At 32.4% G+C, this 12,453-nt stretch overlaps 1 protein-coding gene across 1 annotated transcript in view; it reads left to right on the top strand.

Annotated features, from left to right (window-relative positions):
• The window catches only part of LOC108694596 (tripartite motif-containing protein 2-like), a 19,143-nt gene that overhangs the window by 4,268 nt on the left and 2,422 nt on the right, over positions 1-12,453 (top strand). Inside the window, exons 6-9 of the mRNA XM_018204179.1 lie at positions 6,185-6,191; positions 11,412-11,574; positions 11,699-11,872; positions 11,963-12,166. Of these exons, the coding sequence (XP_018059668.1) occupies positions 6,185-6,191; positions 11,412-11,574; positions 11,699-11,872; positions 11,963-12,166 (548 nt within the window). The remainder of the gene's footprint in view (positions 1-6,184; positions 6,192-11,411; positions 11,575-11,698; positions 11,873-11,962; positions 12,167-12,453) is intronic.

The following is a 12,453-nucleotide window of genomic DNA, read 5'->3' as shown; positions in this document are numbered from 1 at the left end:
TATATATATATATAAACTACATATCCGAAACGATTTATTATTATATTCGAAGACACAAGATATCAAAGATGCATTTCGTTGCACGCATGACGTATCATTTTATCTTTGTAATATTCTGCGGACAAGAATGGTAAAATGATACATCGTGCATATTATGCGTGCAACGGAATGCAATCAAAGTTGAAAATAAAATTTTTATAAAAATTTCGAAAATTATTCGAATTATTTTGATGAAACTTTATATTACTTTTAAAAACATGAAAGTTTCAGTAAAATAACCTGAGTGATTTAAAATTTTATGATAAAATAAAATTTTTCCTTCAATTTTGACACTATTTGTATTTTTGAAATTATAATAATAAACTATTTCGAGCACACAGTTATATGAAGTTTTTATCTTGAATTAATGTGAGGAATTATCTTTCAACATCTTTTAAAATATTTAAAAATCACCTAGTATATTATTATTATTATTATTATTATTATATTATAAAATATTTAGATAAATTTGACAAGATAGGTAAAAAAAAGATAGATAAATTTTGACAAGAAGCATGCACTTAGAATAAACTTTAAAATGTGCAAATGTATATGTATTAAAATGTTTATAATTCTACATGTATTCAGCAAGGATTTAAATTTGTAGTATAAATCATGTAATTAATTATTTATTATAATAGAAGAGATTTGATAGAAGTATTATAAAAATTTTTAATGTTATATTTTAACAAAAATTTATATAAAATATAAAATATTTTTTTCCATAATAATTGTCAAACGATTCTTTCATTATTTAGAGTAAATGCGAAAATAATTTTAAGTCGACTTCTTATTTGACGAAAAGGATTGTCTTTCAACATTGTGCAAAACGCGCAAGTCACGCGCCGCTTTTCGTCGATTAACGATCGGTGAGTTTAAGGAATTAGCGCGAAATCCTGGCCGAAGATTTCGGTCAAGCTCCTAATGACCCATTTCCAGAGGCGCATGCTCGAGCGTGTCCAATGTTACTTTAAGGTAAAAACGTCGTAGCACGTAACTGTGCCAGCAGGTGGTGGCTTTCGCGCGCGGAATAAAGTCGAGGGTGGAGACAGAGAAAGCACAAAATTGACGATCCGGTTGATCGGCGGAATATCGTTGTCGCGGATAGTGGAGAAGACCGACGCGCGATTAGATTCCCGCAATATCTCTTCGAGTTCTTTTGAGAATCTAGGCCATTCTAGGCAAAGAATGCGTTTTGCAATAACGCTTCCATCAAACGTCTCGCGCCTTATTGTAATCAATTGTTTGTACACACACCAATATTTTTCCAATATTGAAGATGATCAGCTTGAGACATACCGGTATTCATTCTCGAAAATTAGAAGAGGATCCGATATGGGATTCTTTTTGGAGAATTGAGGAGATCCTGGCAAGTATCGTGAATGCTACTACAAAATTTGAAATTGCTTGTTATCGACAAAATCTACAAATCATGCCTTCATCTATAATATACATCATTAAACATAAACAAGATAGTTGTGCATTTACTGAAGATGTAGCTACATTGTAAAATAAATTGTTTCATCATTTGCGCTACTAATTTAATTATTTTGTTTGGGATAGTACTTATAATCTAGTCTTATTTTTAAGATTGATATTTTTTAGTTAATCGTTATATTTAAGACCATTTTAAATATATCCTGTATTTTCATATAATTTTTCAGAATTTCTCTATAATTTTATGACTTTCTCACATTTTTTGTACGAATTAGAACACTTCTTAGAAAATCTACATCTTTTCTCAGAATTTTTCATATATGTTAATTATGAAATATCGTAAGATTTTTAAGATTTTTTGTAAGTATAATTTTAGGATAAAATGTTACAAAATCTAAAAAATTTAAAAATACTTTTTAAAAATTATAGGATGAAAAATTTCAGAATATTTCAGAATTCATTGTATAAGAAGTTCTGAGATGTAAACTTTCTGAATATTTCTGAATACTTCTGAAAAATGTTCCAATTTGTATAAAAATTATGAGAAAAATTTTCATTAAGGTAGTCTTATTTCTTAAGATGCTAATACAGTTCTGTGATTTATGACCTCTTAAGAAACGTAAATCAATCGTGTTAGCATCTTGAGTTGTTACTTAAGATGATTTTAAAATAAGACCGGATTACTGAATACTGTAGAAAAAAATTAAAGTGTAAGTTAAATGTAAAGGGGGAGTAACAAAAGCATAAACGATGCTCTTAGGAAGCGAAAATTGAGACAATAGAATGTAAACAAGATGTTGACGCTTTTTTTTACATTTCATTATCTCAATTTCCTAGAAACTTCGTTTACGATTCTGTTACTCTCACTTTACATTTGACTTACACTTTAATTTTTATTTTTATTAGAGTATTTATAGTTTGTTTTTATTTTAACATCATTTTAATCTCTTCCTTTACATTCGACTTATACGCTGTGTCTATAATAGAGCAAACCATAAGAAATGATTAATCACTGTCGAGTGTGAGGAGAATAATCAAATATGATTGACAATTTTTTATGATTTTTAAGGCTTACTGCTCTACTGTAGATACTTTTTGCGCTCCGATTTACTTTCGCTAGAAAACCGGTTGAAGTCTGATCTCACAATCTGAAATGATCTTAATACTTCATTCAATCAATTGTATTTCGAGATCATACTTAAGACAATCTTAAAGTATAAGATTAGGCTGCGAATATCATTAATTCAAAAAAACCTTAAAATTTTTTACTCGTTTTAGTTTTTGCGAAAAAGAAACGATTTCTTGCTATCGTTCTTTCCCAAACGCTATAACTGTTGTTTTCTCTAAACTAAACAAAATATCCTCTCCTTTACATGATAATATGTCATTATATCCATTCGAAAAAAGGGATTTAGGAAAACTGATCAGAGTAAAGTAATTATGTAATTTTTTCCTAGAAAAAAAAAACGTAAAAAATAAAAAATTCAAACTCAATTTCGCACGTTCATTAACTCTTTGATATTTTTATTGCCGATAACATTTTCAAGATCATTAGAAGTCATTAATGGATTTTGTTTATACAATTTAATTTAACATATTTTAGCAACGTAAAAACAAAAACTGCTGATATAAGAACACCATCCTAACTTTTCTTAATAGCCGAACAATAGCATTCTTATATGATAGAAGCCAATGAAATAACAAAGCTCAATGTATAATAATACATTAATGACGTCTCCTCAGTGGCTTCTTGTAGTAGTAAGCCATGATGCGACAGTTGCATTATTGGTACATTAAACCCGGAAATAGTTACCTGATTTTTTTTTACGATTATCTGAAGTGTTTTTATATTCCAATTAAAATCAATATTCTTAATAACATTGTACACTATCGACTGTTTTCCGATTTATTAGTATTTGAGAATATTATTATGGATGTAAATTTAACTAGTTTTCTAAAAATTAGTAACTAAGAACTAAACAAATGTTAAACGGAAATATGCACGTTAAATAACTTATTATGACAGTATAAAAAGATAAAGATTTTACTGTATATAATGCTTTTCCATTGCGGGTTTTCGACGGAATTACATATTTAAAAGTTCGCAAAGAATAGTTATTAAAAAAGGAATATATAAAATATCGTTTATAAAAATCCAGTTTAATACTGGAAATTATTTATTCTGAGTATTAAAAATAGAAAACTCTGAACAGTACTTTTAGTGAGTAATTAATCATTATCTTTCTACAATATTAAATTTCTACAATGGATGGAGAAAACAATATTTTACAATAATTCACATTTTTTCGCAGCTGGGATGTATAAAAATACTTCAGCTGATCATTCCCTGATTAATCGACCTGTATTCGTTGTGTGATTAGCGAGAAATTGACGCGGAATCAAAATGAACAGAAAATGAAAAGTTCTGTTCGAAGTTACATGACCGGCGTCCAGGACACGGAAATATTCGTGCACCCGGATCATCGTCGGCAACCCAAGATCCAAGTCGTCGCGAACCAAGTCGTACTCTCGAAAATCTCGAGAGTCTCGAGCCGGAGTCGGAGTCGAATAAATCGCGCGTCGCGCCCGCGCGCGTCGCGCCGCGTGACCCAAATAGCGTGACGCGCGCGCGTGCGCGCGATCCGTGCTCCTGAGGGTGTGTTTTCATCCCCGCTTCGTTTCCCCCGTGCGCGGAGAACCCCTCTCTTTCTCTCCTCGCTGTCGCCGTCGCCGTCGCCGTCGTCGCCGTCGCCGTCGCCGTCGCCGTGGTTGCTGCCTTTGCAGTGCGAAGCACGACAGCTGGTGCCGTGTGACACCTGCTGCAGCGCGAGAGATCGATACTCGTTCCTCGTCCTTGCACCGTCCCCGAGGGAAACGCGAAGGGTGATGATCATGTCCCCGTCAGAGCGGCGCCTCTTGTGACTTCCTCGCCCCATCCATCCATCCATCCCGTCGCGGGCAGCCGCGGGTGATGTAGCGTCGCAGAAGGAAATTTCCTCGGAATCTATAAGTGAGTATCCGGCGACGTCTTCTCTTGGCAATTCTCCCCACAGATTCGCTTAAGTCTGCTTAAGCCGTCGTGCTTACGTCTCGTCACTCGGTAAAAGATATTTGGATTTTTTTCGGCGCGAGCGAAACGAGAATGCGCGCAACTCGCGACGCGCGCGCGAAACTGCGTGTCGAAATACCTTCGGGAGCTATAAGTGCGTGAATAATACATACACATTGCGTTGCAAGCGTTCGTCAATGTTGATCTTAGGTTCTCACGTTCATTTTACACAATTTATTTGAACTGGAAATTCACAAGAAATATTATTAGGCACGAAGTACCGCCTTGATCGAATATTTTTCACTTGTGTGTGTTTATATTCACATTCATTTCCTTCCTTTTGCGATGCAAAAGTCTTATTGCAAGTAAGGTAAACATCTCTGTGACCGAACATTATTAATTTCAAAATGCTTTTTTTAAATATAATATTATAATTTACAATTGTAACCTTTGTAATATATTGTAACAAAAATAGCATTTGAGATTAATAATAAATTTTATCTAAGTGTCCGCGACATAGGTACACTCTGGGACATTTACTTTATATACTTTTGGTAACTTTTCTCCGTTTCGTAGAAAATTGTGAAACAATTAAAGTGAAACAAAGATAAAAGCTGTTCGAAATCGTCGAGTTCGAATAGATGAAATTCAAAAAGGCGTCAATGGCATTTGTCCAAATACTCGCAGATTTCCGCAGATTCCGATCATCGATTCTGGGCGAGGGGTTAATGCACCGCAATGATTGCATCGCCAGCGAGATAGCTGTCTCTCGTAATATTTTGATATCACATTGATATGGTTTCTCAGTACGACGGCGCTTTCTGTTCGCTGTGTTTATACGCGCTCGCGACACTGTTTACGTTTCTTCTGCGCACGTGAGAGCAGGTATCGATCTCGAATGGGACGTCGAAGAGATTCCTTTAATGAATCAATGGATGTGCACGTCTGCAAGGAAGAAAGATTGTATCAGTGTGAAATTATGTGTGCGTTGTTTTATTAAGCGCTTAACAGCGACGACTCGTTAATAAAATGATAAAAGCGCGTTAAAAATACTCCAAGTTATTTTTACGGTACTTATCGAGATCCCTTCGCGACGGATATAAAAAAAACGTAACTAATTGAAGCAGCGATATCGTTTTGACAAGTGCGACATAAATTTTATCTTGTGCACCAGACAGGTGGCCGCTACGGATATTTTTAAATATCGAGGGATCAATATGGTGTGAGCTTTATTCATAAAAAGGAAATGAAAGAAAGTATTATGACCGCGTGAAGTCATTCTTGGCTGACAACAATTCAGTTCTCACCTGCGGAAATAATTAGAGAGATTTGTTATTATCAAAGAAAGCTTCATGAGCTGCTGTCCTTTCATGTGAGTATCACGTATCTTATATCTTTTGTCTATTATAAATATATCTATTATATATTTTTTTTACGATATATATTTTTACAAACGTAATATAATTAAATTTAATATAAATAAGGCACTGAGAATTATAAAACAAATATTATAGAAAAGCCTGTAAGAATCAATGTAATCATTGGGGTGGAAATTATTATTGTGTATATATTTAACAATAATTAATATCTACAGGAAAAAATTGAATCGCATACATTTTGACTTTGTGTCTTCAGTGCGCATATTAAAAAATGAAATAGTTATAAAGTTCAGATTAAATTTTCCATCGAGTAAGAATCAAATAATTAAAATATTTGAAGTCGTCACATCGTAAATTGTTAAAAAGAGAAATCATCATGTATCAAATATACTATTAATCCGTAAATAACATCTGAGCGCAAATTCGCACCAGCAAAATTTCCAACTTGTATTTAAGGAAATTAGTTTTGCTTAATAGTTTTGAATGAATAATGTTTTGTTTTTCGAAAATTCAATATTACCAATCGATTGATTAGAAAATTTTACATTGAAAAACCTAGATTTTATTTTAATTTCGTGTTTAATTTTCAAAAGATATAAAATATTAAAAACGCCTGGCGCAAAAATTGGCACCTAAGTGTTCTTTACGGATGTTCAAAAAGGAAAAGGTCCCTTAAAATTCATTGAAACTAAATAAATAGATAGAAAACATATCGACGCTCGCAATGCTCATGGAATCATTTCATTCTTGTTGTTTATTAAATAACAAAGAAAAATAATACCCGCGTTGTGAACGCTAAATGAAATCCAAGATAATGCGCGAGAGAATAAAAACTCAGGAAGAACATAAGAAAGTCAAAATAAAATAGATTTGTTTTTTTATTCCTGCAAAACTGTACTAGAATTCTCTTTCTCGCTTTCGCCAAATATTAAACATATATTTATCTCATTTTAAGTTTCAAATGCACATTAATTTAGTTACAAAAACAGATCCAATGTCACATTGACCGAATCATAATAAAAAATGACATAAATTCGATCAATAACTGGTCAGTATGATATTAAATCAACATTATTTCGACTTTCTTATTCTCTTTGGAAACTCTTGCAGGCATCTTTATAATATTTGTAATATAATTATATATTCCTTTCATATTTAAATTATATAAGCATTCTGTATATGTATATAATATCTTTGTGTCTATAATATCTTATTATATTTAAAAATATTATTTTTTATTATTAAAAAAATGTTATGTATACATATATTTATATTCTTTTTACACATTTATTTATTTATATATTCATTCATTTATTTGTTTATTGTATATTCATTCTTTTGTAAGATCAGAAATAAGTGTTGAACGCATAATTAGTGCATATTAAAGTCGTTGTAATTTATATACAAATAAAATATTTCGAATTAAAATAGAGATTTTACTTAAGCAATAAAATATATTGGGGATTTTATAGTTTAATTCATTTTTATATTTACATTAAACGCACAGTTTTACGTCATTTTATGTACGACGACTTTAATATAATACCAGTGTAAAAATCACTAAATGCATCCAATCGAGAGAATTCAAATTATTCAACAACACAAATGCCCGTATTCATAGTCAGACTTTGTACTTAAGGCTTCCTTAAATTTATCTTTAGATGCTCAGCAGCCAATATAGCAGACATAATTCATAGAGTATCTAAAGATAAATTTAAGGAAGCCTTAAATATAAGGCCTGACTATGAATACGAGTAAAAGTCTAAAATCAGGACATAAAACGTCTTCAAGATATCTTTAACCTAGTCAGGCCTTATATTTAAGACTTCCTTAAATTTATCTTTATATTTATTCTACGAATTATTTCATTGGCTGTTGAGCATCTAAAGATAAATTTAAGGAAGCCTTAAGTAGGTACAAAGTCTGATTATGAATACGGGCATTAGACGGTTCTGCAAAAATGTTTTAAGATGTCTCATTATCAGACAAACATCCTGATTTTACTTTGTGTTATCTGAGTATATTTTGAAGCTTCACGATTAATACTCTAATGTCGAATTCGATCATTTGTATGCGACTCCACGCGATTCTGCGCACACGTACATCCATAAATACAAGCGCAAACATGCTGGTCGCTGCACCTTTCAGGCTACGCAGTGGAGAGTTCACGAGAATACACGGCCGTGTACGCGTGTTTCTTTATGCCATCGTGCACGTACATTGCCTATTTCTCCCACGCTCTCCTCCGTGATTCAGCCTCGCTCTTGCCGTCCCTCCCTCTTACGACCGATCTCCAGGACCGTACATACATTATCGTCAAAAAATTTGCTTCCAAATTCCTAACATTCATACTTTTACATAGAATCAAAATTATCCATTTTTACCAAATTAAAGTAAATTAATTTTAATCTCTATTAATGTAGATTAATTTTAACTTAATTTTTACCTTTTTTTAGTTAGAGAATTAAAAAAAAGATAAAGAATAAGTTAAATCAATTAAGATTAATTTTCTATAGCTGAACTATAGTATACATTTTTGGAATTTAAAGTAAAATAGATATATTGATATTTGGCGAAAAGAAGGAAAATTCTAGTGCAGTTCAAAAATAAAAAATAAATCACAAGATTAAAATTAATGTACATTTGTAAGATTTTCTCGTAATTCGTATTCTATTCAGAATACGCACTTTCCAGTTAAAGCAAAAATCTGTTCGTCTTAACATAGTTTCACAATTAGACTTTACATTAAGTTTGCTTTTTTCAATTTTTTTTTAACTTTGAAGCTTCCACTTATTTTAAATTGTAACATAACGATAATTTGTTAAAATTAGAAATTATCATGATTTGAGACAATTCGAGTTATTCGGAAACAAAGCCTAGCTATTCCGTTATTAGATCAGTAAACACTGATTAATGGTAACATTATATTAATATTATAATTCCACATTCAATAATATAAATATAATACAATACACGTTATATTTTCTAAAACTTTTAGAATCAATTTACTCTTATAGATTGAAAATCGAGTCATTCTTTTTCAGAAATGGCTCAGGCTTCAATTTTTGAAATGAGATTCCACTCTAAAAAAAATTAGAGAGTACATTACAGATATTATATTGTGAGTAAAAAATTATAACATTAATGTTATATTGCTGTTAATTTGTGTTTACTGGATAAAATCATCAAATTGTGTTATAAGAGCCAATAAACGAGAATAGATTAAAATGAATTGAAATTTTAATCCATCCGAGTGCTTTTGTAACATTTTGGTATTCTAGTTTTACTTTTTTTTGTATATATTCAATTGGATGGAAAAACTTTTTTTTGGATTCAGTTGGATTGAAAAATCGCATTTCCTATTCAGAATTTTGAATTGTATTTTGAACAGTATATTCGCGATGTACTTAAAGAACTGAAATTTTTTTATATTGAAAAACATAAGAATGTGTTTCATATAATTCCTATAAATAAATAAAAATGTATTGCTCTGGTGAAAATTTTTTTCAAAATTTTTCTTATAATTTTTCAGAATTTCTACATAATTTTATTACTTAACTTTCTCACTCATTTTTCATACGAATTGAAACATTTCTCAAAAAATCTACATATTTTTTCAGAATTTTTCGTATATGTTAATTATAAAATATCATAAGATTTCTAAGATTTTTTTGTAAGTATAATTTCTGATGAGAAATGTTATATAAAATCTAAAAAATTAAAAAATATATTTTTTTAAATTATGAGATGAGAAATTTCAGAATATATTTCAGAATTCACTTGTGTGAAAAATTCTGAAAGAAGATGCAAACTTTCCGAATGTTTCTGAAAAACGTTGCAATTCGTATAAAAATTATGAAAAAAATTTTCGGCAGGAAGGGAGAAGGAGGGGGTGGGAGGGAATAAAAAGAATTCATTTCAACGTTTACAGATGCGTTTACCTCTGAAAATCTGAATCAATTTCAATCCGTTTCAAAATCTTCTCAAAATTCTCGTTTACTGAGCATCGAAAGTGCCGTGCTCGTGACACCCGCACACGCCAGCATATGCCACGGTGATGCCGGCGACCACAGGGCACAGGCCAGTAAGTAAGACCTGCAGCCGTGAGCCGCGGAATCGGCGGAGTGCGGAGACGACGAACGCGCGCAGCTGTAACACGAACGTGAGTCGCCGCTCGCTGCGCTGAGCGCTCTGCAGCTGATGCGACTCGCTGCGCCATCCGCTGTCGTTCACTGCCGTTGTCCTGATTGCCCTGCGCGTCCGTCTGTGTGTTTTGTTTAAGAAAAATGCTCCGCGCCGAGATTCGACATCGTCCCCGCTGATTTCGCGTGATCAGCGCCCGCGTGTGTGCGAAACGCGCGGCGATAAGACCTCGACCACGAAAAAAAAAAGATCGAAAAAAAAAAGTATTCAGCCAAAGAATTCCTCTCTTCTTTGTCGCGAAAACAATCCGTCGCCGAAACCGTCAGTACGTGATGCGGCGCGCGGAATTCGATGTGGCGTCCGTGAATTCGCTCCCTCCGCTCATCCGAATAATGGAGCGCGAGAAGCGGAGGTAGACAAAGGGCCGAGATCCCGAGACAGCCGCGCACGTCTCGCAGCTCGCTCTCATCATCGCCGAGTGTCTCGGTGATTTATTTATATATCCGCGAGACATGCAGTCGCTAACATAGAAAACGCGTCGCTCGCTCGCTCGGAAACGATCCGCGTTTCCGAGGGCTCTTCGTTTGCGAGGAATTCGGATTTTCGGAATTGACCCAGCCAAACACGCTCGGAGTTGTCCGTCGACGACGCGGTTGTGATTTCTTCGTGGATCATCTGTTTCTCTTTTGTCTCCGGAGACAGTGAGGATGAATTGATGCATTAGCGCGACATGTATCGTGATCATTGGATTTTTCAAGATTTTCGAGAAAACTCGAGTAACAGGGCTGCGTGCATTGTTGACGTTGAAACGGATGGTGGAGCGTAGACTTTAGAGCGGCGACTAGAATATATCCATTATGGAAGCGTTGCGTTTAGCTATACAGTGAGTGCTCCTTTTTCGGCAGATGTACCTTGTTATGTATTGTTTTGATCACGCTTACGCAAAAAGCAATTGATCGTAGACTGTCACTGAGAAAACGATCTGTACAGTTATCGAAATACATATTTTGTTTTAGCTTATTTCCAGCAATATTTAAAAATTGTGAATAACAATGTATATCATTTTTAAATGTATTGTTTATCTTAACAATTATAAGTTGATAAAATGTTTTATAGAAACTTTTATCTTCACAAAAACTTTTTCAAGTCTTGAAACAAGAAGTTATTTTTAAACAAATTATTGATTATAATAATGATGATGTATAAATTATATATATATTTTTAATTTATTTTTATTTACATTTTATTTGTTGCATACATTATGTATATTATATATATATATTTAATATTATTTTTTAATATTTTGTGTGCTGCGATATTTGAATTATGTTGACTTTAATTTGTAATTTTTATTTTTTGTTTAGGACACGGCTTGGGGAGAGGATGGTCAGCATGAGCTCCATGCTTGTAGAGACAGTCAGTATAAATTATGAAGACTTTAATGAGAGTTTTTTAACATGTGGTACCTGTCTCTGCGTTTACGATGGCAGCGAACATACACCTAAATTACTACCATGTTCACACACGGTATGATTTATGTATAGAATAAAATAATTAATAAATATAGAATAATATTATAATTATATATACATATTGCACGTAATATATATCTTGATCTTATATATCTTGATAATCTTATCTCTGTTTATAGGTATGTTTACATTGTTTAACAAGAATTGCTGCGTCTCAAACACGAGAGACAGGAGCATTTAGATGTCCCATTTGTAGAGAATTAATAACTATTCCTCGTGGAGGGGTACCTGCACTGCCCCCGAGTTTTCTCGTAAATCAATTACTGGATCTTATGTCTCGACAAAGACGAGAGGTATATTTGAGCAGAATATTGTCAATTTGTTATTACAGATAAATTTTTTTCTTAAATAGTCTCAATATCATTATACCTATTTACTTGCAGGTCATCCCAAAGTGTTCAGTTCATATAAATCAGGAATTATTATTTTGTGAAACATGCGATACAGTGTTCTGTACAGTGTGTACTAGTGGGACACATGCAGGAACGTCACCTGGATGCACAGAACATACAATTATCCCTTTTAGTATTGCGATAAAAAGAATGTCCGAAATACTATTGTATAAAGCTAACGAGTGTATATCCAAGGTGAAAATTAATTTTTCTTTTTTAGTTTTTAACTATATTTTATATTAATAAGTCAATGTATTATTTAATATGCTTTATTCTTATTTTTTAAATATTATATATTTATTTTTACATGCTTTATATATTTATGATGTAAATGTATATATAATGCTTTTATTCATTTGAAATACAAGTATATTGTTTAAAAAATTTTTTGCAAAAATATCTTATAATATTTTTTGTAATAGTGTTGCTTAATTTTTATGTTTTACTACACTTGCGTAGTAATTAAATAACGCGTACAAATT

Source organism: Atta colombica, unplaced genomic scaffold, assembly GCF_001594045.1.
Source record: "Atta colombica isolate Treedump-2 unplaced genomic scaffold, Acol1.0 scaffold1, whole genome shotgun sequence".
In the NCBI taxonomy this organism is placed as follows: domain Eukaryota; kingdom Metazoa; phylum Arthropoda; class Insecta; order Hymenoptera; family Formicidae; genus Atta; species Atta colombica.
The sequence above is the reverse complement of the archived record's forward strand: the minus strand, read 5'-3'. Positions and strand labels throughout refer to the sequence as shown.